The 21,845-nt window shown below is 44.7% G+C and overlaps 2 protein-coding genes across 2 annotated transcripts in view; one reads left to right on the top strand and one right to left on the bottom strand.

The window, feature by feature from the left end:
- LOC307189655 (uncharacterized protein) overlaps positions 1–13,502 on the bottom strand; it is a 2,229,222-nt gene extending 2,215,720 nt beyond the window's left edge. The window contains exons 1-2 of the transcript XR_013829263.1: positions 12,839–13,502; positions 1,145–1,229 (exon numbers count right to left, since the gene is read on the bottom strand). The gene's annotated coding sequence lies outside the window, so the exon portion shown is untranslated. The remainder of the gene's footprint in view (positions 1–1,144; positions 1,230–12,838) is intronic.
- ACO1 (aconitase 1) overlaps positions 1–20,854 on the top strand; it is a 60,885-nt gene extending 40,031 nt beyond the window's left edge. The window contains exons 13-21 of the mRNA XM_079927911.1: positions 1,633–1,717; positions 2,499–2,655; positions 4,047–4,171; positions 6,014–6,118; positions 6,588–6,730; positions 9,192–9,339; positions 13,510–13,632; positions 16,348–16,533; positions 18,138–20,854. Coding sequence (XP_079784037.1) covers positions 1,633–1,717; positions 2,499–2,655; positions 4,047–4,171; positions 6,014–6,118; positions 6,588–6,730; positions 9,192–9,339; positions 13,510–13,632; positions 16,348–16,533; positions 18,138–18,251 — 1,186 coding nt within the window. The 3' untranslated portion in view covers positions 18,252–20,854. The remainder of the gene's footprint in view (positions 1–1,632; positions 1,718–2,498; positions 2,656–4,046; positions 4,172–6,013; positions 6,119–6,587; positions 6,731–9,191; positions 9,340–13,509; positions 13,633–16,347; positions 16,534–18,137) is intronic.
- Positions 20,855–21,845: the final 991 nt, after the last annotated feature.

The raw sequence follows: 21,845 nt of genomic DNA, 5'->3' as shown, positions 1-21,845 counted from the left end.
AGCCTCATGTAAATCAATAAAATTAGAATATTGTCTCACACCGTATTCAAAACTAAACTCAAAATGGTTTAAATATCTAAATGTAAGACATGACACCATAAAACTCCTAGAAGAGAACATAGGCAAAACATTCTGACATAAATTGTAGCAATATCCCAAGGCAAAATAAATAAAAGCAAAAATAAACAAATAGGACCTAATCGAACTTAAAAGTTTTTGCACAGCAAAGGAAACCATAAACAAAACGAAAAGACAAGTTACCGAATGGGACAAAATATTTGCAAATGATGCGACTGACAGGGGATTAATTTCCAAAATATACAAACAGCTCATAGATCTCAATATCAAAAACAAACAAACCAACAACCCAATCAAAAGATGGGCAGGAGACCTGAATAGACATTTTTCCAAAGAAGACATACAGATGGCCAACAGGCACAGGAAAAGATGCTCAACATCACTAACTTTTAGAGAAATGCAAATCAAAACTACAATGAGGTATCACTTCACACCAGTCAGAATGGCCATCATCAAAAAGTCTACAAATAATAAATGCTGGAGAGGGTGTGGAGAAAAGGGAACCCTCCTACACTGTTGGTGGAAATGTAAATTGGTATAACCACTATGGAAAACAGTACGGAGCTTCCTTAAAAAACTAAAACTAGAGCTACCATATGATCCAGCAGTCAGTGGAATATATCCAGAAAAGACAGAAACTCTAATTTGAAAAGATACATGCACCCCCATGTTCATACCAGCACTATTTATAATAGCTGAGACATTGAAACAGCCTAAGTGTCCATCAACAGATGAATGGCTAAAGATACATATACACAATAGAATACTTGTCAGCCATAAAAAAGAATGAAATATTGCCATTTGAAGCAACATGGATAGACCTTGAGAATATCGTACAAGTGAAGTGAGTCAGAGAAAGACAAATATTATATATTACCACTTGTATGTGGACTCTAAAAAAAATAATACAAATGAATCTATTTACGAAATAGAAACAGACTCACAGACATAGAAAACAGACTTATGGTTACTAAAGGGGAAAGCAGGGATTGTGGGGAGAGGTGGGATTAGGAGTATGGGGTTAACAGATACACACTACTATATATGAAATAGATATGGGACTTACCTGGCAGTCCAGTGGTTAAGACTTCGGGTTTCCACTGCAGGGGGTGTGGGTTTGATCCCTGGTTGGGGAACTAAGATCCCGCATGCTGCGTGGCGTGGCCAAAAAAAAAAAAAAAAAAAAAGATAAACAACAAGGATTTACTGTATAACATAGGGAACACTATTCAATGTCTTGTAATAACCTCTAGTGCAAAATAATCTGAAAAAATATGTGTGTGTTTATATATGACAATCACCTTGTTGTACACCTTAACATAATATTATAAATCAACTATACTTCAGTTTTTTAAAAAAGTAAATTATAAAAAGGACTCTTAATTGAATGATTTAGAATGGATGAACAGTAGATCAAAATGTTCCCAAGAATGAAAGCTTTATAGAGACAGCCCTGTACTAAACTTACTTAAGTCAGTGGTCTCCAGGAACTGTAACCAACAGGTGAGCCCACTGAGAGTCATTCTCCATCCTGTGCTTCTCTCTTGCACCTAGGTTTGATGTGGTGGGCTATGGCTGCATGACCTGCATTGGCAACAGTGGGCCCTTACCTGAAGCTGTGGTAGAAGCCATCACGCAGGTGATTACAGAGGAATTTGTGGGTCTTAAGAGCTGTTGTCATGTTTCATATGATGTGTGATCAAAAGGCTGGTAATTTTAAGAAGGTCCAGGGAAGTATGGGATGTGGTTAAGAGTACGGTCTTCGGAGTTGAGCGAAACTTATTAACTGTATACCTTTGAGCAAGTTAATTAACCTCTGTGCCTCAGTTTTCACAACTGTAACTGGAGACAATAATAGCACCTGTTTCATAGAGTTGTGAGCATTAAGGTGATAGTGGACACGAAGGACATAGTGCAGCGCCTGGCACACGTGTGGTCCCTAAACATGGTTTTGACTGCAGAAGGCGCCAGAATCATTTGTTCCTGTTGTCTGAAAACTGGTTCCAAGTCAGACAAATGAATGTAAACTAAATTGCATTGGCTTGATTTTTGGCCCATAAATTCTGTAGCGTTGAGAAATACTATTTGGTTTGCTTTGCATTAATTATAGAATCCCTATCAGTCAGTGTGGCTTCCTTTAGCTTTCAACTTGCAGTCTTCCCCGCCTGTTCTCAGGCCCCAGCAGCAAAATAACCAGGATGCCGCCTCCTGACCAACCTGCTATTTTCTCATGAGCAGAAACCACTGAATGTGTCTCTCAGCTGCTTTTGACCCAGAGTGTCTCCCACAGGGTCACCCTGTGTGCTCTTCTTCCCAGGGAGAGGACCAGGTGAAGGGGAAGCTTAAAGGGAAAACTTTGACAAATGGAGCCTAGGCATTCTCTTCTCTTTGCGACCTGCTTTTCCCCTTGCCTCACACAGGGGGACCTTGTTGCTGTTGGAGTACTGTCTGGGAACAGGAATTTTGAAGGGCGAGTCCATCCCAATACCCGGGCCAACTATTTAGCCTCTCCGCCTTTAGTAATAGCGTATGCAATTGCCGGGACCATCCGGATCGACTTTGAGAAAGAGCCACTGGGTAAGATCTTTTCTGGGGGGTTACAGTTTTTCCAATGTATCTGCAAACATTACTGGGAGAAAGTTATTGCTTTCCTTAATAAATAATGAAGGCTAGACCCTCCAGAGATCAGAGGAGGAGTCTTTTCTTTATGCCCCAATACACAGCTAAGACATAACTGAAATAGTTAAACAAGAATTTACTAAAGGGGGAGGGATGACAAAAGGGGAAGAAATACCCAAAGTAGTGGAGATCTTGCCATTCTGGCTTCTTCTCCAGTCCCTTCCTTTCCAGCTCCCACTTTAATCTAATGATAGACACTGTTTTAATGTCTCCTCTGTAGGAACACATCCACATAGTACAGCTTCTTGAAATTCTGGGGACAGGATGCTTTGCTTCCTTTCCTCTGGTCTCTTTGCTGTACCCTCCTCAACCTATGCTAATAAGCAGATTAGATAATATGAAAATGGTGCCCTGGAATTTACTTTCAGGAAATCAAAGCTTTAGACATACAGTTTATCCTCATTATATATGGATTCCATATTTGCAAATTTGACTACTCATTAAAATGGATTTTAACCCCAAAATCAATGCTCATCACTCTCCCATGGTCACTCACAGATGTGCACGGGGTGGGGGCGGGGAGGGGTGCAGGTGTGAAAACCTTGAGTCCCTCACTGTGCCTGCTCTCAGCTGAGGTCGAACAAGGCAACATTCTGCCTTTTTTTTTTTTTTTGCTGTACGCAGGCCTCTCACTGTTGTGGCCTCTCCCATTGTGGAGCACAGGCTCCGGACGCACAGGCTCAGTGGCCATGGCTCACAGGCCCAGCCGCCCCGGCATGTGGGATCTTCCCGGACTGGGGCACGAACCCGTGCCCCCTTCATCGGCAGGTGGACTCTCAACCACTGCGCCACCAGGGAAGCCCCATTCTGCCTTTTTATTGCAGGTCTTATACTGCAAACAAGTGTCCTGTTCGAGCTCTGTTTAGCACCATGTTTTTCACATTTTTGTGCTTTTTATTGGTGATTTCACTGTTTAAAATGACCACCAAGAGTAGTGCTAAAGTGCTGTGTAGCGTTCCTAAGCCCAAGAAGGCTGTGACGAGCCTCGTGTTAGACAGGCTTGCGAGTTCAGTGTGAATGCATCAACAGTATGTATGAAGTAAGGTGTCATGAAACAGAAACACGCATAAAACAGGGTTATGTCTTGATCGGTTGACGACAGTGTTGTGGATGGAGGCTCTTGGGAGCCTAACCTGTGTGTCCCCTGGGGGCAGTGACTGAGTATTCTCTGAGTGTGCACGTAGGCTTTACAGAACGTAACTACCCTGAACGAGACTTGACTGACTGTACGTGGCGATGAAAATGGGGTATGAGATGTTTTTCTCACTAATAAACATTTTTTTCCCCAGGGGTAAATGCAAAGGGACAACAGGTATTTCTGAGAGATATCTGGCCAACCAGAGATGAGATCCAGGCAGTGGAGCGTCAGTATGTCATCCCTGGGATGTTTAAGGAGGTCTATCAGAAAATAGAGGTGAGGTCCCAGCCCAGCTGTGAGGGAAAGCTGCTCTTATGCATCATCTCTGCCACCCTTGAGGCCAGTGGCGGTGTCAGCTATACAAAGTAACATTTCTTCAGATGATTGGGGAAGTGGTTACCCATCATTTTTCTCCTAAGACTCACGTTTTTCCGGACCCCACACTCCCCAGATATTCCCAGAGTTGGACAAGTGAGCGGCAGCCTCAGGAGGAAAGGCCTCAGCTGTGTGTGGTTCCTGGCCAGCTCTCCACAGCTCCCCCCTTCCTCAGGCAGCCTGGGGCGTGCATCAACTATGGTTGAGGACCCCCTGATGTCACTGTAGTGTGTCACTGAGGCATCAAATGGTTGAATGCACCTCTCAGATGTATTTGCATGCTTAAAAAATAATAATAAAAATAAAAGCCACTCAGTAGGAAACACCACCCTATCAAACTACCGAAATAAAAAAAAAAAACTTGGTGTGCATTTTACAAATACAGGGAAAATGTATGGGGCTCAGCATCATTTTCTGAGCCCCTTGGATGTTACCACTTTCCCTAGTCTCTGTGATAGGCTGACCCAAGGGCTTCAGCCTGGGGCTGGTGGTTTGAATGAAACAAGAGGGAAGACTGGGGAGCAGAGTCACACGGGGGTCATATTCATGCACTGTGAATCCCACAAGCTGCTCATTGGGAAATGGTACAAGGGAGTTTGGTAGATATTGGGTTAAATGTATTCCTCCAAAGTCTGAGTCAATGGACATGTAGAGCTAATTCAAGCCAATTTGAATGCATAGCAGCTGTCTTTTACTAGCTAATGTCCTTATGACCTGGAGGTCTACTTCCCAGAATCTTCAGAGCATACCTAATTTCCCCTGGGGTACAATCTGGATTATTTCATAAATTATATGTATTAGTTATCTATTGCTCTGCAACAAATTACCCCCAAACTTAGTTAAAACAGCAAGTTTTTTTGTTTTTGTTTTTTTGTGGTACGGGGGCCTCTCACTGTTGTGGCCTCTCCTGTTGTGGAGCACAGGCTCCCGACGCACAGGCTCAGCGGCCATGGCTCACAGGCCCAGCCGCTCCGCGGCCTGTGGGATCTTCCCGGACCGGGGCACGAACCCGTGTCCCCTGCCTCAGCAGGCGGACTCTCAACCACTGTGCCACCAGGGAAGCCTGCAAGCATTTTTTTATCTCACAGTTTCCATGGGTCAGAAATGGAGGTGCGGCTTAACAGGGTGTGTGTGCCTTCACAAGGCCCCAGTCAAGGTGTCATCTGGGGCTGCAGTCTCATCTGAAGACTCAACTGGGGGAAGATCCATTTCTAAGACCACTCATGTGGTTGTTGGCAGGATAAAGGACCTCACGTGCTGTGGGTAAAGGCCTCAGCTCCTCACTGACTGTCAGCTAGAGGCTGCCCTCAGTGCCTTACTAGTGGGTCGCTTCACCTGCTCTTCACAGAATGGTAGCTGGCCTCCATCAGAGCAAGTAAGCAAGCAAGCGAGGGTAAGAGGGTGAAAGTGACAGAAGGCAGAGTCTCTTTATAACCTAATCCTGGAGGTGAGTCACTAGGCCCAGCCCCTACTCAGCAGGAGGGGATCACTTAGGGGTGTGAATCCTAGAAGGCAGGTCCGTGGGGGCCATTCCAGAAGCTGCCTATCACAGAGCACATGTATTTTTAAATTACTTAGCATGGTGTTGTCTTAGTATAGAGGAACTCTGTTGTGTGACCATTTAGAATAAGAATGGTCTTCACTGTGCTCTTAGCTTGAATATATGTTTGTGTTTGCATGTTAAATTTTCCTTAGGATGGACTGTGATTAGATCTGCCTTTCCTTTTTTCTTTTTTCCCCAAGACTGTGAATGAGAGCTGGAATGCCTTAGCAGCCCCATCAGATAAGCTATATTACTGGAATCCCAAATCTACATACATTAAGTCACCACCATTCTTTGAAGACCTGGTAGGACTTTTTACTTTTTAACAAAACGAGTTCTTCAAAAAGTTTCTTGCCTTGCAAAATCCATATTTAAACCTTATATCCATAAAAACAAGGGAAATCTTCTCTGAAACTGATGATCAAGGAGTCTGCACTGCCCTGGGTGGGACGGGGAGGACTCCTGCTGTCCTTAGCATCTGAGGCCTTCTCTGGATGTGGAGAAAGAGAATGTCGTTTGCAGCAGCATCCCTGTTGCTTTTGAGGGGACAGTGCCAATACTTCACCTCCCTTCAAGAGTGAGATATGAATATTTTGCATAAATTCACCTCACCTTTCTAAACACCCCTGAAAAAACCAATAAAACTAGAATTTTCTATGCGCTGATATAGGGCTGTCATCTGGTTCAGGTCCATGGACCGCTACTGTTGGGGTTCCCCTGGTGACGTGTTGGAGAAAACCTGGGCAAACACTGACTTACTGTGTTCTTTGGTAGACTTTGGATCTGCGGCCCCCTAAATCTATAGTGGACGCCTATGTGCTGTTAAATTTGGGAGATTCAGTAACAACGGACCACATCTCTCCGGCTGGAAATATTGCAAGAAATAGCCCTGCTGCTCGCTACTTAACTAACAGAGGGTAAGTAATGAATAAGGGGAGGAAGGCCTGAAGGCAGAAATGGAGAGAGTGAGGCCAGCAGTTCTCTTTTCATGAGGTCTCCTTGGAGTCACACTTCGGTTTTTCACAGAACCCTGGGGCTTGAAAACCAATTGGTCTTTCTGTTTGCTGCTTCGAAGCTTCCCTGGGAGGATCCATCAGCACGTGAACCCCAGCAGGGATGAGGACCTTCTTTCTGAGCAGGTGTACTCATTAGACTCAGCTGTCATCCCAGCCCCCAGCTTGGCTGACTGTTAAAGTACAAGGCTCTGCTCTTCACCTGTGGCAGAGTCTGGTTACACTTGAAGCACTCGACAGGGCTAGAACTGGAAATGCATTGATATTTCCTGGTTGAGAGACATATTCTTTACAGAGATCCACTTCAAGGATTTGCAGTTTACGCATCCATTCAGCAATCCTTCAGTCACATACCGATTTTCACAGTATTATCCACTATTATTTAATATACCACTATCAATCAATGTCGGTCCCAAATGGGACTTTCATGAGAGTCGTCTGGGGATTTAAAAGTTCCTGGTTCCCGTCCCCACCTCCTGAATCAGCTTCTTCAGGGATGGGGCCCAGAGCCAATTTGAGGAACGAAATTCAACACTTTTTTTTTCCCAGTAGGAAAGGATAGCTGCCTTGCCCCTCATCTCACTTGCCTAGTGACTAACCCATTTTCTTCATGAATTTCCCTTTCTATCCTGCTCACTCATCTCTGCCTTTTCCTAGTGCACCCTATGGGACAGTCTATTCATTCAGACCAAGAATATTTCATATTCCCCAGAAATGTGAGTGTTGTAAGTTTAAGAAGATAGCCCACATCTAGAGGAGATGATGCACAGTGGGTCTGTGTCAAGATTTTTCTTCAACGCAGGGCAACTACTTTTCAAAATGTATGGGAACTGCCTATACACAGATACATATTGTGAGATTTTAAAGGGATATGATTCTGCTTTGAGTGGGAGACACAAGTCCATCAGCAAGTAGAAAAGGGCAGGTGATATTCAAGATGAGTCAGTGAGTCCCTGCTCTTCCACTCACCCACACTGCTCGGGACACATTGCCCACCACCTTGTTCATTGAATGTTCCAAGCAAGGCCAAGTACCCTTCTGCCTGAGAGCCTTTGGTTGAGCTGGCTGTTTTTTCCTCTTGGATGCCCTTCCCCAAGATACCCTCTTAGCTAACTCTCTCACCAAGTTCAAGTCTTCCTCCATGAGTTCACTCCCACCATACTCCTGTTCTCCTTGCCCTGGTCTACCTTTTCTTTTTTCTGAGGTATTAACCACAATCTAGGAACACGTGCGTAGGATGCTCTTTAAAAAAATTTCTTTGTCTCCAGCTTCTAGAATGTAAGCCCTGCAAAGGCAGAGATCTTAATTTGTTTTGTTCATTGTTCACCCACAACAGCTCCTGGCACATAGTTGGTGCTCAATAAAAAGTTGTTGAGTGAATGAATGGGAGAAAAGGCTTCTAAGAACAAACAGAGGAACTAGAGAAACACAAGATTGAAGCTGGAGGAAGAAACTAGAAAATGATCAGTGACCAACACCTTTTTAGATTGGTGATTATTGATACTCTAGAGAATTGAATGAAAGGAGATATACCTTCTCATAAAAATGCACATGCACATTTTGGACATAATTTCAGGGGTTCATAGCCACACTCACCTACTCCTGAAGCCCATTCATAGACTCTCAATCTTCAAATTAGATCTAACTAATAAATCATTAACCACACGCTTCCTAGCATTATAAGAAACAGCCCAGTGAACTGGTCACCATGTTCATTTTAAGATGTTGTTACTCATTTTGCAAAGTGTCCTTTCATTGGGACCCACAGACAAGATTTTTCTTTGATTTTAAGACCACCGATAGCTATTCCTGTCTGCCTCTTTGGCACTGCCCTGATTTTGATCTTACGAAAATTCTAAGTCATGTCGCCAGTTATGTGTCTTTTCATTGCACTGAGCTCCTGGTAACTCAGGGACAAATTTGAACCTACTTCTGTTTAGTTTATAGAAGGTATTTTATGTGTCCCCATTCTTGGCTCTACCTGACTGGCCTACCCTGAGTATTCCCTTTGCTTCCTTTGTTTTTTTTTTACCCATTTTTAGTATTTTACCTTTTGTGAAGCTTTATAGGCTACCCTACTGAATCAGTAAAATAAATACTCCTATTAAAGTCCCTCCCGATTGCTCTACTCAGATTTATAAGACTGTAGGTTGCTGCTGGGAGCATACTGATTCACAATCCCACCTGCCACCTCTCACTCTGCCCTCAGTTGAAGCCATGGGAACAGTTTTTCTGCCTTGGAGAACAATACTTAGCAGACTTAGAGAAACACCTAGGTTTGTGGGTTTTCTCTTTTCTCAGGGTAAGCCAAGTTTAATCTTCTCTCAGTTCACTAAACCAGTTCCCCTCCTGCTTTCGTTATCAGCTTGACTCCACGAGAATTCAACTCCTACGGCTCCCGCCGAGGTAACGACGCCATCATGGCGCGGGGGACATTTGCCAATATCCGCTTATTAAACAAATTCTTGAACAAGCAGGCACCACAGACTATCCACCTGCCTACTGGCGAAATTGTGAGTATTGTGTCTTCTACTTCATTAAGAAGCCAGAATTTCTCAGGCTCTGGGTGGTTGGACGTTGGCACCATCACTTTCCTTTTGGTCTTCTTTTTATTTCACAGCTCATCCTACCTCTTGCTTTGTACAGTCCCTCTTGCCAGGTGTCCATGTATATTAGAGTTCATCCTTGATGGAGACGCCCTTTAAACTGGGAAAGCTTTTCCTGCTTAGAGATTCTGCTTCATGCTTTAACTAAGTCTAGTCTCCTAGGAGTTGAGCTTAAAAACCTCTGAGTGAGATTTCGTCAGCTCAGAGTACTTGAAGGGGAAATTCCAGGTTAAGGTGGAGGATATTTATGAAGAAGTGCTATTTTATTGGACTGGCCAAAGAGTTCGTTTGGGTTTCCGGTGGCCTCGTATGGAAAAACCCGAATGAACTTTTTGGCCAACCCAATATAACTTTAATAGCATTTAATTAATTTACCATATCACTAGGAAAAGAAGGAATGTACGGGATTGTGCAGGCCTGCTAGGGTCCTAATGGGAACCATTTGGAGTTGGCATATTACAGCTGGAATTGTCCGTTCACAGATGGCAGGCATATGAGAGGTGGGGAAGCCTGCACTTTAAGTCAGACAAGCCTGGGTTCAAGTCCCAGCTCCACCTCATATCAGCTGTGGAGCCCTCAGCAAGTTGTCTCCCTCTCTGAGCCTCATTTTTCTTACTTGAGATGTAGAAATAATATCTACTTTTTAAGGCTCTGAGGCTTAACCTGGAATGGAATGACAGGTAAAACACCTAGCATAGCATCTGGCACAGCAGCAGGTCCTCAGGGTCAATTCCCTTCCCAGTGAATGCTGTGAAACCGCATGAAAACTGGTTAAGCTACTTAAGAAATAACCCTCACAAATTATTTTAAAATGATAACGGCCAAATACGTCTGTGGAACTTACTCCATCCCAGGTGTTGTTCTAAGCTCTTTGCATATACTGACTTGTTCAATCCTCATAACAACCCTTTGAGGAAGGTACCATAATTCTCCTTGTTTTAAGTTGGCAAGTGGAGCCTAGAGAGCTCATGTAACTCCCTAAATTCACAAGTCTGAGGAGCTGAGATTAAAACCCATGGAGTCAGGCTCTGTCCGAAGTCAACGCTCTTTACCACCAAACACACTGCCTCACTTGTAACTGGTTCTATGTTTGTAAAGCAAATTCATCATAGATACTCTGATCACCTGGATCCAGCACAAAGTCAGTGCCCAGGAGATATTTGTTCAGTGACTAGCAGGGATGATAAACTATTAAGTGAAAAAGATACAAATAAATGGTAAAATCCCCGAGAGATGAAGGGGAAGGACTTGCAGTTACAGACTTTGGAGGCCTCCAGGATACTGTCACAGTGAATCTCCCTCATTTACAGCCCTGCCATTGCACAGAACTCCTAGTCAGTTGCTTAGTGCCTCAGCTTAAATAAGGAAACAGATTGAGAGATGAAGAGACATTTGAGTCAGGCCTTGAACTTGGAAGACAGACAAAGAAAAGAGGAATATAAAGGACAACAGATAATGGAAAGAGTAGAAGAAAACTAAGGAAAACAACTGTCTCCTCAGTGATAAGAGATGATTTTCTGTTGCTGTAAAGTAATCAGAAGACAAGAAAGAGCTCCTTAAAAAAAAAAAAAGCCCCTAAAATTTCACAGGAAAAGTTGATTAGTTGAGAATATCTTCCAGAATATAGAAAGACAAAGGGGAAATTAGAAAATGTAAGAAAATTAAAGACTGAACCGAGGAGGGCCAACATCTGATTGAATAGAGATGCTAAAAAGAACAGACAAGATCTGAGAGGAAATTATTAGAGAATTAACACAAGAAAATTCCTCAACTGCAAAATCTGAGATTCCAGGTTCAAAGGTCCACTGAGTGCCCAGCCACATGATTAAAGAAGACCCACTCCAAGTGACATCATTATGAAATTAAGACAGCAAAGTTGGGAATTCCCTGGCGGTCCTGTGGTTAGGACTCCACGATTTCACGGCTTGAGGGCCTGGGCTCGATCCCTGGTTGGGGAACTAAGATCCCACAAGCTGCGCGGCACGAACAGCAGAGGTAAGGAGATCTAGAAACTTCAGAGAGGGAAAAACAGCTTATGTGCATTGTCCTGGGGATCAGACGCGCTCACAGCAGCCCAAGAAACAGACTGAGGAAAGTTATTGGGACCCTAAAATCTGTGTCCCTCATACTTCCAGCCAAGTGAGATTAAAGTAATAACACATTCAGCTATTCAAAAACTTTAAAAATACCCTCAGTCCCAGTCTCAAGAAGCTACTTAGTAAATGTATTACACCAAAACGAGGTAATAAACCAAAAAAAGAGGAAGATGTAGGATCCAAGAAAAAGAAATACAGGGAATCAACAGGATGTTGGGGAAAGAACAGGAATGCACCATGTCCTCAGAGAGCCATCAGTCCACACAGGAATGTTGGGTTCCAAGAGTGACACCCCATGAAAAAGATTTTTAAATTAGATTGCCTGATAGATTTGAATGTCTTTAGAGAAGACTTGTATTGATACTTTAGGCAGTGCATTTGGGAATTAATTAACAGGTAGGGACACAGAAATAGGTGAGCACACATGCAAAAATTTTATCCCAGTGGAAAAAAATTTTTTTAATTGCCAAGAAAAGGAAATCAGAGTATATTATATGGCTCAGCTATAAGTGGCATTTACATAATCAAAATGTATGACAATGATATTAGAAGGCCGCGGAGAGTAGGGGTGGGGGAGGGGAAGGAGCGCGGTGGTTAAAAGAACTAAATCATCAAAGTAGGAAATTAACAATAAAAAAGGAGAAATGAAGAACTGGCTGATTAAATACTTAGGGATACAGAGGCACAATAACAGAAGAAACCACTAAATTTTATGTTTTCTTCGGAAGAGCGGGAGAGTACAGGAGCTGATGCTTTATAAGCTGCTTGCTACTCTCAGTTTGGCTCATGTATGAGAAAAGCCAGGAGCCTGCAATTCTAGACCTGCTTAGTCCCACTCACCTTGGGTTCCAAGACCTGCTTTGCCACGGGATTGTCAGCTTTGCGATAGTTTTGAAAGCACTTTAAAAAACACACACTCCCACAGTCTTAATATACAAAGCTACTAATAGATACCTCTGAAAATATCAGGTAGGTTGTTTCTTTCTGGTCTTTGAAAGGATCCAGGCTATTTGGCTAGAGCAGGCTTTCACTGGTTTTTTGTTTGTTTGTTTGTTTGTTTTTAAACAGTTTCTATATTCATGAGCTCTATCCAGCTAAAGACATACAGAATCCTACCCAGATTTAGGCGATGCCGTGTGACATCAACCACTGTCTCCATCCTTTCACCGCAATAGTAATTTGTGAAAGCCTACTTGAGAATTTGATTAGACACCTTTCTAGAGCTCCTTTCAAATCAAATACTCCTTCTTTAGGACAGATCTTATTTTCTGACTTAAGTAGCCAGGAGAAAACAATGTTTTATTACTCACCAGCAATGATATCATCTCTTTGTGAAGTCTCAGCTCAGCAGAATATTCAGAGTTCCTGTGAGAAACAAATGAATCTATTTGTGTAAGATGTTTCTCATATATACTAAAAGGTCCATTAATCCTTTCCTGTCCTTTATTGATTGGTGCTTCCATCAGTGTTTCTACTGTCTCTACCTTGACCTCCATGTAGAAGGGTGACAAATAAGAGTTTGCATTTTATGTAATTTCTGAACACGTGACCTTCTTTCTGTTTGGCTACCCTTCACAACTGACCATCACTGAGTTTCTGGTACTCAGTCAAAACCCAGGTTTAGGTGGGATTCTCTGCTTTAGCTGTAAAATATTTTAATCAATGGAAGAGTTAAAAAAAAAAACTGATCTAATTTCCTATTTTTCCCCTGATGCCCTAGGATTTGAATGTTTTTCTAAAACTAGGACAATTGGGCATTTCACTTAACAGTATAAAATTCAATTTGACAGAGGTATGTAGATGGAGTTAACTGGAAATTTGTAGACCAGGCAACTGACTGGTTGAGTGTTCCATTGACTTTACGTTGGCTTGGCCGACTACAGGCACTTCTGCCCCTGCATGTCCCACCAGGACTCACTGCCCCGTGTCCACACTCTGTGCCTTTACTGTGTCTGTAAAACCTTCCTCTTCTCTTCCTCAGCTTGACGTGTTCGATGCCTCTGAGCGGTACCAGCAGGCGGGCCTTCCCCTGATAGTTCTGGCCGGCAAAGAGTACGGCTCAGGCAGCTCCCGAGACTGGGCGGCCAAGGGCCCTTTCCTACTGGTGAGTAGGATGCAGCGACATCCCCGCAGGCAGCTGCCCCTCTGAACCGGAAGGGAAGCTGGGAGGGAGGCCAGAAATAAAATGCTTTGCTTTACTTTGCAAGATGTAGAAGAGCAAAGCAAGCTCGGGAAAGCAGGGAATGTTTACTCATCTCCTGCTTCTTGGTAGATCAGGATTTACTTCACTGAGTGAAGGGTAATCTAGAGTTCACCGGCTTCCCTTAGATCGAACATTGCTATCCTGGGAGCTGTGGATCTTTGGGGGTGTCTACAGAACAGCTGGGGGGAGGGTCCCGAAGTTTATCCATCCAGAAGTGTGTAGTATGTGCCTTTTTTTTTTTTTTTTAATGGGGAAGGTTTCATGGTTGTCATAACGTTCTCAGAGGTTAACACCTGAAGTTTATTCAAGGCTCTTGTCCCAGGTGAATGTGAGGAATAAGCTACTGCTACTGTATCGTCAGGTTCACAGAAGGGAAAAAGTAAGGAGCCTGAGCTTTGGATAAGCTCGGGGAATGCACATTTTAACAGTTGCTTATCACTGCCTGTGAAAAGTCTGCATACAGGCTCAATAGAAAAGGAAGCCCTCTCTGTATGTAGACAGTCAGCTCTTTGGAACCTTCAGCCATTTCAGGGCTTGACCTGCGTCAGGTGTCCCTGTGGGAGGGGCCACGCAGGACCTTTTACCTCTTGAGCATTTGCTTGCCCTGAAAGCAGGGCACACTCCTGGTGACTGACTTTAATCCTCAGGATAGGGTAGAATAGCTTAGCTGGTATCAATTTAAATAACGATGGCTCGAGCAAATCAATGCACTTGGCAGATGCTAAGTAAGTTGATATCCACAAGTACAGTAAAAAAAAAATGGCTGTCTGGCACGCAGCCCTCCAGACTCCCAGGCTTCTGAAAAATGTCTTTGAACATCACACCTATTTTTTTTTTTTTTAGGCAATCAGTTTGCAGTGGATGGGGGGGAGATGTTCTTATTAGTTGGTAATTTGTCAAAGGCCTGCCTTTTCTAGAAACTGCTGAAAAGAACCTAAGAAATTACAGAAGAAAGGATTTTAGGAAGGGAGCTGGGCGCTGCAGGGAGCAGTCAGGTGGGGACAGTGAGATCTGGGGAAATAAGAAGAGACCTGGCACCGAGGGGCTCTCTAGAGGCTCGCTGGGCTGCACCAGCCACAAGACCAAAGAAGGAGCCTGGATACAGCGACAGAGACATCAGTGGTTTAATAGAGGGGGGCTCTTACACATCGGAAGCAAGGTCCTGGGGCAACAGCCCACCGTGTGCAGCAAACAGCAAGCAGGACACAGCAAGTCTTCCCTCCCCTGCGGGAGAAGGAGGCTACCATTTATAGGGGGGATTGATGTCAGGTTGGCTCATCAGTTACCAGGGAAACCAGCAGCTGGGGCCTGTGCCTCACAGCCCCTCAGGTTAACCACCACCACTAGGGCAGATGTTTCCCTTTAATAAACTAGCAGGTGGGGCCGTTCTGACTTTAAGGGGCAGGGGGCAAGCACATTCATGTGAGTAGGGCGGAGGTGAAGCAGGGACTGGTCGAGCAGGGGATGTACAAAGAGCAAGAGAACAGCCATCTTGAGGGGCCTGACCATACACGTCTAGACTTCTCTACAGAACTGCTCCAAGTTCTGTCTGCCGAGACAGCCGTACACACTTCATTCTGTAGCTGCCCAGCCTTGGCCACTAGGCAACCCCGGGCTGTCCTCATGCAGAGAGGGCAGCTGTGATCTGCAGTGCTGCAAGGCCCTTTACACAGAGCTTGAGATGTGAATGACCTGTGTTTACAAAGATTACCACTTCCCCCAAAATAAGTATACAGTACATATATACATAAATCCATACAAAATATCTACTGTCTTAAAGAATCTGCCCTTCCTGTATAAATTTGCTTTTAAATTTGGAAACACCTTGATATTTTAAAAAAACACCTGTGCCTGGATCTCATTCTAAGAGATTCTGGTTTAACTGGTAAGGGGAAAGGCCAGGACATCGGGCTTTTAAAAGTCTCCCCAGTGATTCTAATATTCAGCAGAGTTTGAAAACTACTGCTCTATAGCCATGGTTCTCCTAAATTAAAAGAATCACTGTCTTCTCCCACCCATGCTCCCTGTTAGAGATTCTGATACAGTAGACCTGGGGTAGTACCCATGAATCTACATTTTTTTAAATTAATTTTTATTGGAATATAGATTTACAATGTTGTGTCAGTTTCGACTGTACAGCAAAATTAATCAGTTATACATATACATATGTATAACTCTTTCTAAGATTCTGTTCCCATATAGGTCATTATATTGAGTAGAGTTCCCTGTGCTATACAGTAGGTTCTTACTAGTTATCTATTTTATATATAGTAGTGTGTATACGTCAATCCCAATCTCCCAGTTTATCGCCCTCCCTTCCCCCTTGGTAACCATAAGTTTGTTTTCTACATCTGTGACTCAAGAATCTACATTTTTAACAAGCTTCCTGAGTAACCCTGATTCAGGGGATCTTAAAAGTGTACCCTAGATATTGAGACCTTTTAGGGCTATCTTACTATTATATTACAGTTAACTAACATTTGAGGATGGGATATTCTAGTTAATCAAGTATCCTGGTTTACTGATCATTGCTGTATATTGCCAGTTATAGATCATAGTAAAATGTGTCTGTGTAACTAAAGAAAAACTGTCCACACTACTCTGTTGGCTCATCAGGGAATCAGAGCTGTCCTGGCTGAGAGTTACGAGCGTATTCACCGAAGTAACTTGGTCGGGATGGGGGTGATCCCCCTCGAGTATCTCCCCGGGGAGAATGCAGACACCCTAGGACTCACAGGGCGGGAACGATACACTATCAGCATTCCAGAAACCCTCAAACCACGAATGAAAGTCCAGGTCAAGGTAAGTCGGCGCCTTTCCATGCCAGGCCCAGCTCAAAGGCCCTGTGTTCATCATCAATCTTGTTAGAAGGAAATCAGTGGGATTTGGAAGGAAAAATAAATCCTTCAGTAGACATGCTTTAGACTTAGGAGTTCTACTAGCACCTTTCTGACCTGCCAGCACAGTGATGCCACACTATGTCGGTTTATTATTTATTCTGTTTACTCATAGAGTTATCAGTTCCATCCTTCCTCCCAAACCTGCCAGCCCCACTGTGTCCCGTTCCTCCCAATCTCAGCCCAGAGAACGGTGATGAAATCTCAGCGAAAGGGCATTTTCACATTACCTTAAAAACCTTCTTAGGGGCTTCCCTGGTGGCGCAGTGGTTGAGAGTCCGCCTGCCGATGCAGGGCACACGGGTTCGTGCCCTGGTCCGGGAAGACCCCACATGCCGCGGAACGGCTGGGCCCGTGAGCCATGGCCGCTGAGCCTGCGCGTCCGGAGCCTGTGCTCCGCAACAGGAGAGGCCACAACAGTGAGAGGCCCGCATACCGCAAAAAACAAAACAAAACACCTTTTTAGGGCTTCCCTGGTGGCGCAGTGGTTGAGAGTCCGCCTGCCGATGCAGGGGACGTGGATTCATGCCCCGGTTCGGGAAGATCCCACATGCCGCGGAGCGGCTGGGCCCGTGAGCCATGGCCGCTGAGCATGCGCGTCCGGATCCTGTGCTCCGCAACGGGAGAGGCCACAACAGTGAGAGGCCCGCATACCGCAAAAAACCAAACCAAAACAAACAAAACACCTTTTTAGGGCTTCCCCGGTGGTGCAGTGGTTGAGAGTCCGCCTGCCGATGCAGGGGACGTGGGTTCGTGCCCCAGTTCAGGAAGATCCCACATGCCGCGGAGCGGCTGGGCCCGTGAGCCATGGCCACTGAGCCTGCGCGTCCGGAGCCTGTGCTCCGCAGCGGGAGAGGCCGCAGCAGTGAGAGGCCTGCGTATCTCAAAAAAACAAACAAAAAACACCTTTTTATTATAAACCTGTGAACAGACACACTCACCCCGTCCTGAGCCTCACCCCCAAGCGGCCGACTTTGATTAGCCCAAAGGTGAAAAAGACAGTGCCCTGGATGAGGTAAGGATGAAGAACCAGCACCATGGTCCCAGGGTGACCTAGCTGCCCAGACAGACTAAGCTGCTGAGCTGTGTCCCAGGGTCAGCAGCTGGGCCAGTGCCTAATGGACAACCTTAACGAAACATCTGCTGACTGCCGACACTTCCATCCTCGGGCAGTCCCTGGAGAATGTTTAAAAAATATCCCAAACGCCACTACTAGCTACTGCCCTGAGAGGCTATTTCTAATTCTCAGGTGTCTCTCACTTCCATCACTTACTCTCTGCAGTGCTTGCTTTACCGTGTAGATCAGTACACTGGGGATCTTGTTAAATAAAATTCAACTTACTGCTCAGCAGGTCTGGGCTGGGGCCAGCGTGCGCCTGTCCCCGGCACTGCCGGAGTGTGGACCACACTTGGAGGGGTAGCCTGAGGGCAGGCCGGGCAGGATGCCTCTGGAAAGGGCTGGCTCGCTTCCTCCCTCAGCGATTCTTCTCTGCTTCTTCGTCCTCCCAGCTGGATACCGGCAAGACCTTCCAGGCTGTCATGAGGTTTGATACCGACGTGGAGCTCACTTATTTCCACAACGGGGGCATCCTCAACTACATGATTCGCAAGATGGCCAAGTAGGCCCTGGTTTCCTCGGAGATGGGCATCCTGGCCGCAGCAGGGAGGAAGCGCAGTGCCTACAGCCCGCAGGCCCTGGCGTGGCAGTCTCTCCACCCCAGCCTTTCCCCTCCCCTCTCCTCCCCTCCACGCAGGGGCGCTTCCAGCCCAGGGTGCCCTAAGGTTCCGGTGCCCATCCTCTGCACACAAAATCAGCAGTCTCTACATGCTCTATTTTTGTTAATCTTTTTATCTTTTTCTAGAATTTGGAAGCTTAGAATGGTGGGATTGTCAGTTGTGCCAGGAAGGGAGAGCTGAGCCCTTTACAGTTACTGATCACAGAATATGTTGATTTTTCACTCTTAGCCTGTACTGTTCAGCTGAACACAAATGTCTCCTGCCTGATTTTTGGTTCCTCTGTTACCCTCTGCTCAATGAAACCTTTCCCTTGAGAGTCCTTTGCCTCTGCATACTGTCCCAAAGTTAACTGACAAGGCAGAGAAGAACTTTTTCACACTTCAAATCCTAGCCATGACTGTGATCCCCTCGCCCCGCCTTTTCCTCCAGAGTGAATGATCCAGACACCTCGTGGATGGCTGAGGTTGAAATTTTTTGATTATGTACCTTTTGATAGATCAACACTGAAGAAATATGGAGGTTTCTTTTACTATATTCAAACATTTTCCCCAGAAAATGTTTCATGTATCGAGAGAACTTTAGATGTGGTTTTGGAGAGAGATGCAGAACATTTCTAATTTGAATACGATTAAATCTATTTTCAAGGAAAACTTTTTGACTTTGATACTGAATTCTGCTGTGTGTGTGCCCCTCGTTTTGGGATATGTAGAGCAGAGCAGATCTCAGACTGCAGGATCCTGAAGCCTGGATGACCTTCGAGTTCTCCTCTTTTTGTAACCACGTCAGTAATATGCAGGTTAAATGGCTGTGTTGAACCTCATTTGGGAGCAAACAAGAAGGTGGCAATAGCCTGGTAGCAGTAGCAATCATGTAGTCTGGTGAACGGATCATAATTTTTTTATTTTCATCTAGGTTATCTGCTCATTTTCATCACTGAAGTCATTTCAGGGCACATGTCTTAAGCTACTCCAGCTGCCATAATGAAATATCATAGGCTGAGTGACTCAAACATCAAAAATTTATTTTCTCACAGTTCTGGCGTCTGGAAGTCCAAGATTGAGGTTCCAGCAAATTCATTTTCTGGTGAGAGCTCTCTCTCTTCCTGGCTTACAGCCAGCTACCTTCTCACTGTGTCCTCACATGGCCTTCCCTTAGTGCATGTGCACGGAGAGAAAGCACGAATGAATGAGCTCTCTGGTATCTTCGTCTTTCAAGGGCCCTACTCTCGTGACCTTTTTTAACCTTAATTACTTCCCTAGAGGTTCCATCTCCAGAGTCACAGTGTCCGGGAGGGCTTCGACATATGAATTTTGGGGGACAACATTCAGTCCATCACAGGGCACCTTAACAGCTTACAAATTAATCTTCTTGTAATGAATTTTAAGTCTCAACTTTAGCACTCAGGGTTTGTGCGCTGGTCAGTAGAACACCTAGGATCAAATCCTGTCTCCACCTCTTCCCAGATGACGGACAAGGCAAGTTATTGAGCGTCCTTGCCTCTGACGTCCTGGGATCTAGCTTCTGTTCATGAATAAAAATTACAAACAGAACCCTGTTGCACAAGACAAGGCTGTGACCCTCAAATTAAGAGCAGTCCTAGGATAAAAACACTAAGAAGGGCTGAGAAAACAGACGTCCACCCCTTAGCCCTCCATTGCGGAGCGTGGGAGCAGCCTGGTTCCCCACAATCAGTGCTTATGAGGAAACAGATTCCTGCAGCTATGACTTCTGGAATGGGATCCCTTCACTTCTGGACTCCCCTCCTCTACCTCCAAACACACTATCTTGTTCATTGATAAAATGTCTCAGCCAGTGTCCCATCCTTGCTCTCCACAAGGCTGAACAAATAGACCCCTTTTACCTGGTTTCTCAAGAAGGCACTGGGCTGCTTACTCTCCAGATTAGAAGTGTGCTGCTCTATGCTAGACCCAGCCCCTCCTTCCTCTCTATGGGGTTCCCATCTCCTTTGTTCTTAGTTTTCTAAATCCATTCCTGCCTGATCCCTCCTAGGGAAACAAGCGCTCCTTGGTGTGCACAGTGAGTTCACTGACCAACTTTTTTAATGCAGCAAATAAGCACATGTGTCTTTGGCTATGGGACAGCCTTCATGTAAGTGAAGAATAATCTAGGAGAAGGATATATTAGTCATGACTCTTAGTTGTAGTGTTAGAAGCACAATTCAAACTGCCTAAAGCAAAAAAAAAAAAAAAAAAATTGGCTCAAAGAACTTGAAGAACACGGGTGGCCATGGCGGCAGGTCTGATTGGATCTATGACTCAAACAGTTTCCTTCCCTATCGTTTCCCCTCTCGCCCTTCATTTGTGACGGCCTCTTTCTGGGGCGGGCCGTGTGCGGGGGGATATGGCCACCGGCAGCTCTGGGGTTACAGTTAATAATTTGTGGTTGTAGAGATCTGTCTCCCAGTATTCCCTAGGCCAAACATACTGGAAGTTTGCTAGTCACCTAAATGAAGAACCTTATTTTTGGCACAGTTGGCCTTTCAGGGTTGAGTTAGGACAGTGTGGCGCACCCTGCAGGTTATGAGGAGCAACGGAGAGCTGCTTCTGAAAATCAGGAGCCAAGGTTCCACTGGCTACCTTCTTTGGAAGTTGTTAAATGTCATGACCACAAACAGAATTTAACATCCAAGTAGTTTTTGTTCACCCAGACAGCCTAATCATTGTGCACAAAGATTATAGAATTACAGCTGATATTTTTAACAGGTTTAATAATTTGCATCCCCAAAACTGAGATCTACTTTTTAAATACAGATTTGTTGAGTGGAATTTAGTTTTATTACATAATATAATAAAACAGAGTTACTGGTATGATCCTGAAATTAATACTCCAGTTTGGTTCTGGTTGTCTAGTCAGCATCAGGGCTGAGTATCTGCTATTGTGCTTTTACAGGATGTTAACAACGTCCCATGAATAAAAGGGGTCCAGGGTCGGGGTATCTGGGAACCACTGGGTTAAACGGGCCTTATTACCACAGAATTGACATAAGGACACACAATGGCAGTGTGTACTGGAAATCACTCATTTGAGGGGAGAGGGGGCAGCAGACAATATAGAATCCTATCTGCCCACAGAACTGCTTTCTTCAGAGCATCTCACAGCACTTGGGTTTCAAACGACACACTTGAGGAAACACTGACCTGATGGCTTGTTTTTAAATTCAAATAATAATGTCAGTTTTAAGGGTGGGAATCAGTTTACTGGCCTTGTGACACAATCAGGCATTTGACTGAAGGTGACTTTTCATTTCAGGTGAAAATATCACAAGGTGAGCACTGGTGGGGACCACAGAGTTAACCAGATCGAGTGGTTGTTATCAGATTATATCAGAACCACCTGAGGAACTTCAAAACGTACAGGTTTTTAGACACACCCTGGCAGGATGTTCTAAGGGGGCTGGGCATGTGCCATGAAAAAGACTCCCCAGTTGGTTCTGAAATGCAGCCTTTGACCTAGAATCCA

This window comes from Stenella coeruleoalba (genome assembly GCF_951394435.1).
Source record: "Stenella coeruleoalba genome assembly, chromosome: 7".
NCBI classification, from domain to species: domain Eukaryota; kingdom Metazoa; phylum Chordata; class Mammalia; order Artiodactyla; family Delphinidae; genus Stenella; species Stenella coeruleoalba.
The sequence above is the reverse complement of the archived record's forward strand: the minus strand, read 5'-3'. Positions and strand labels throughout refer to the sequence as shown.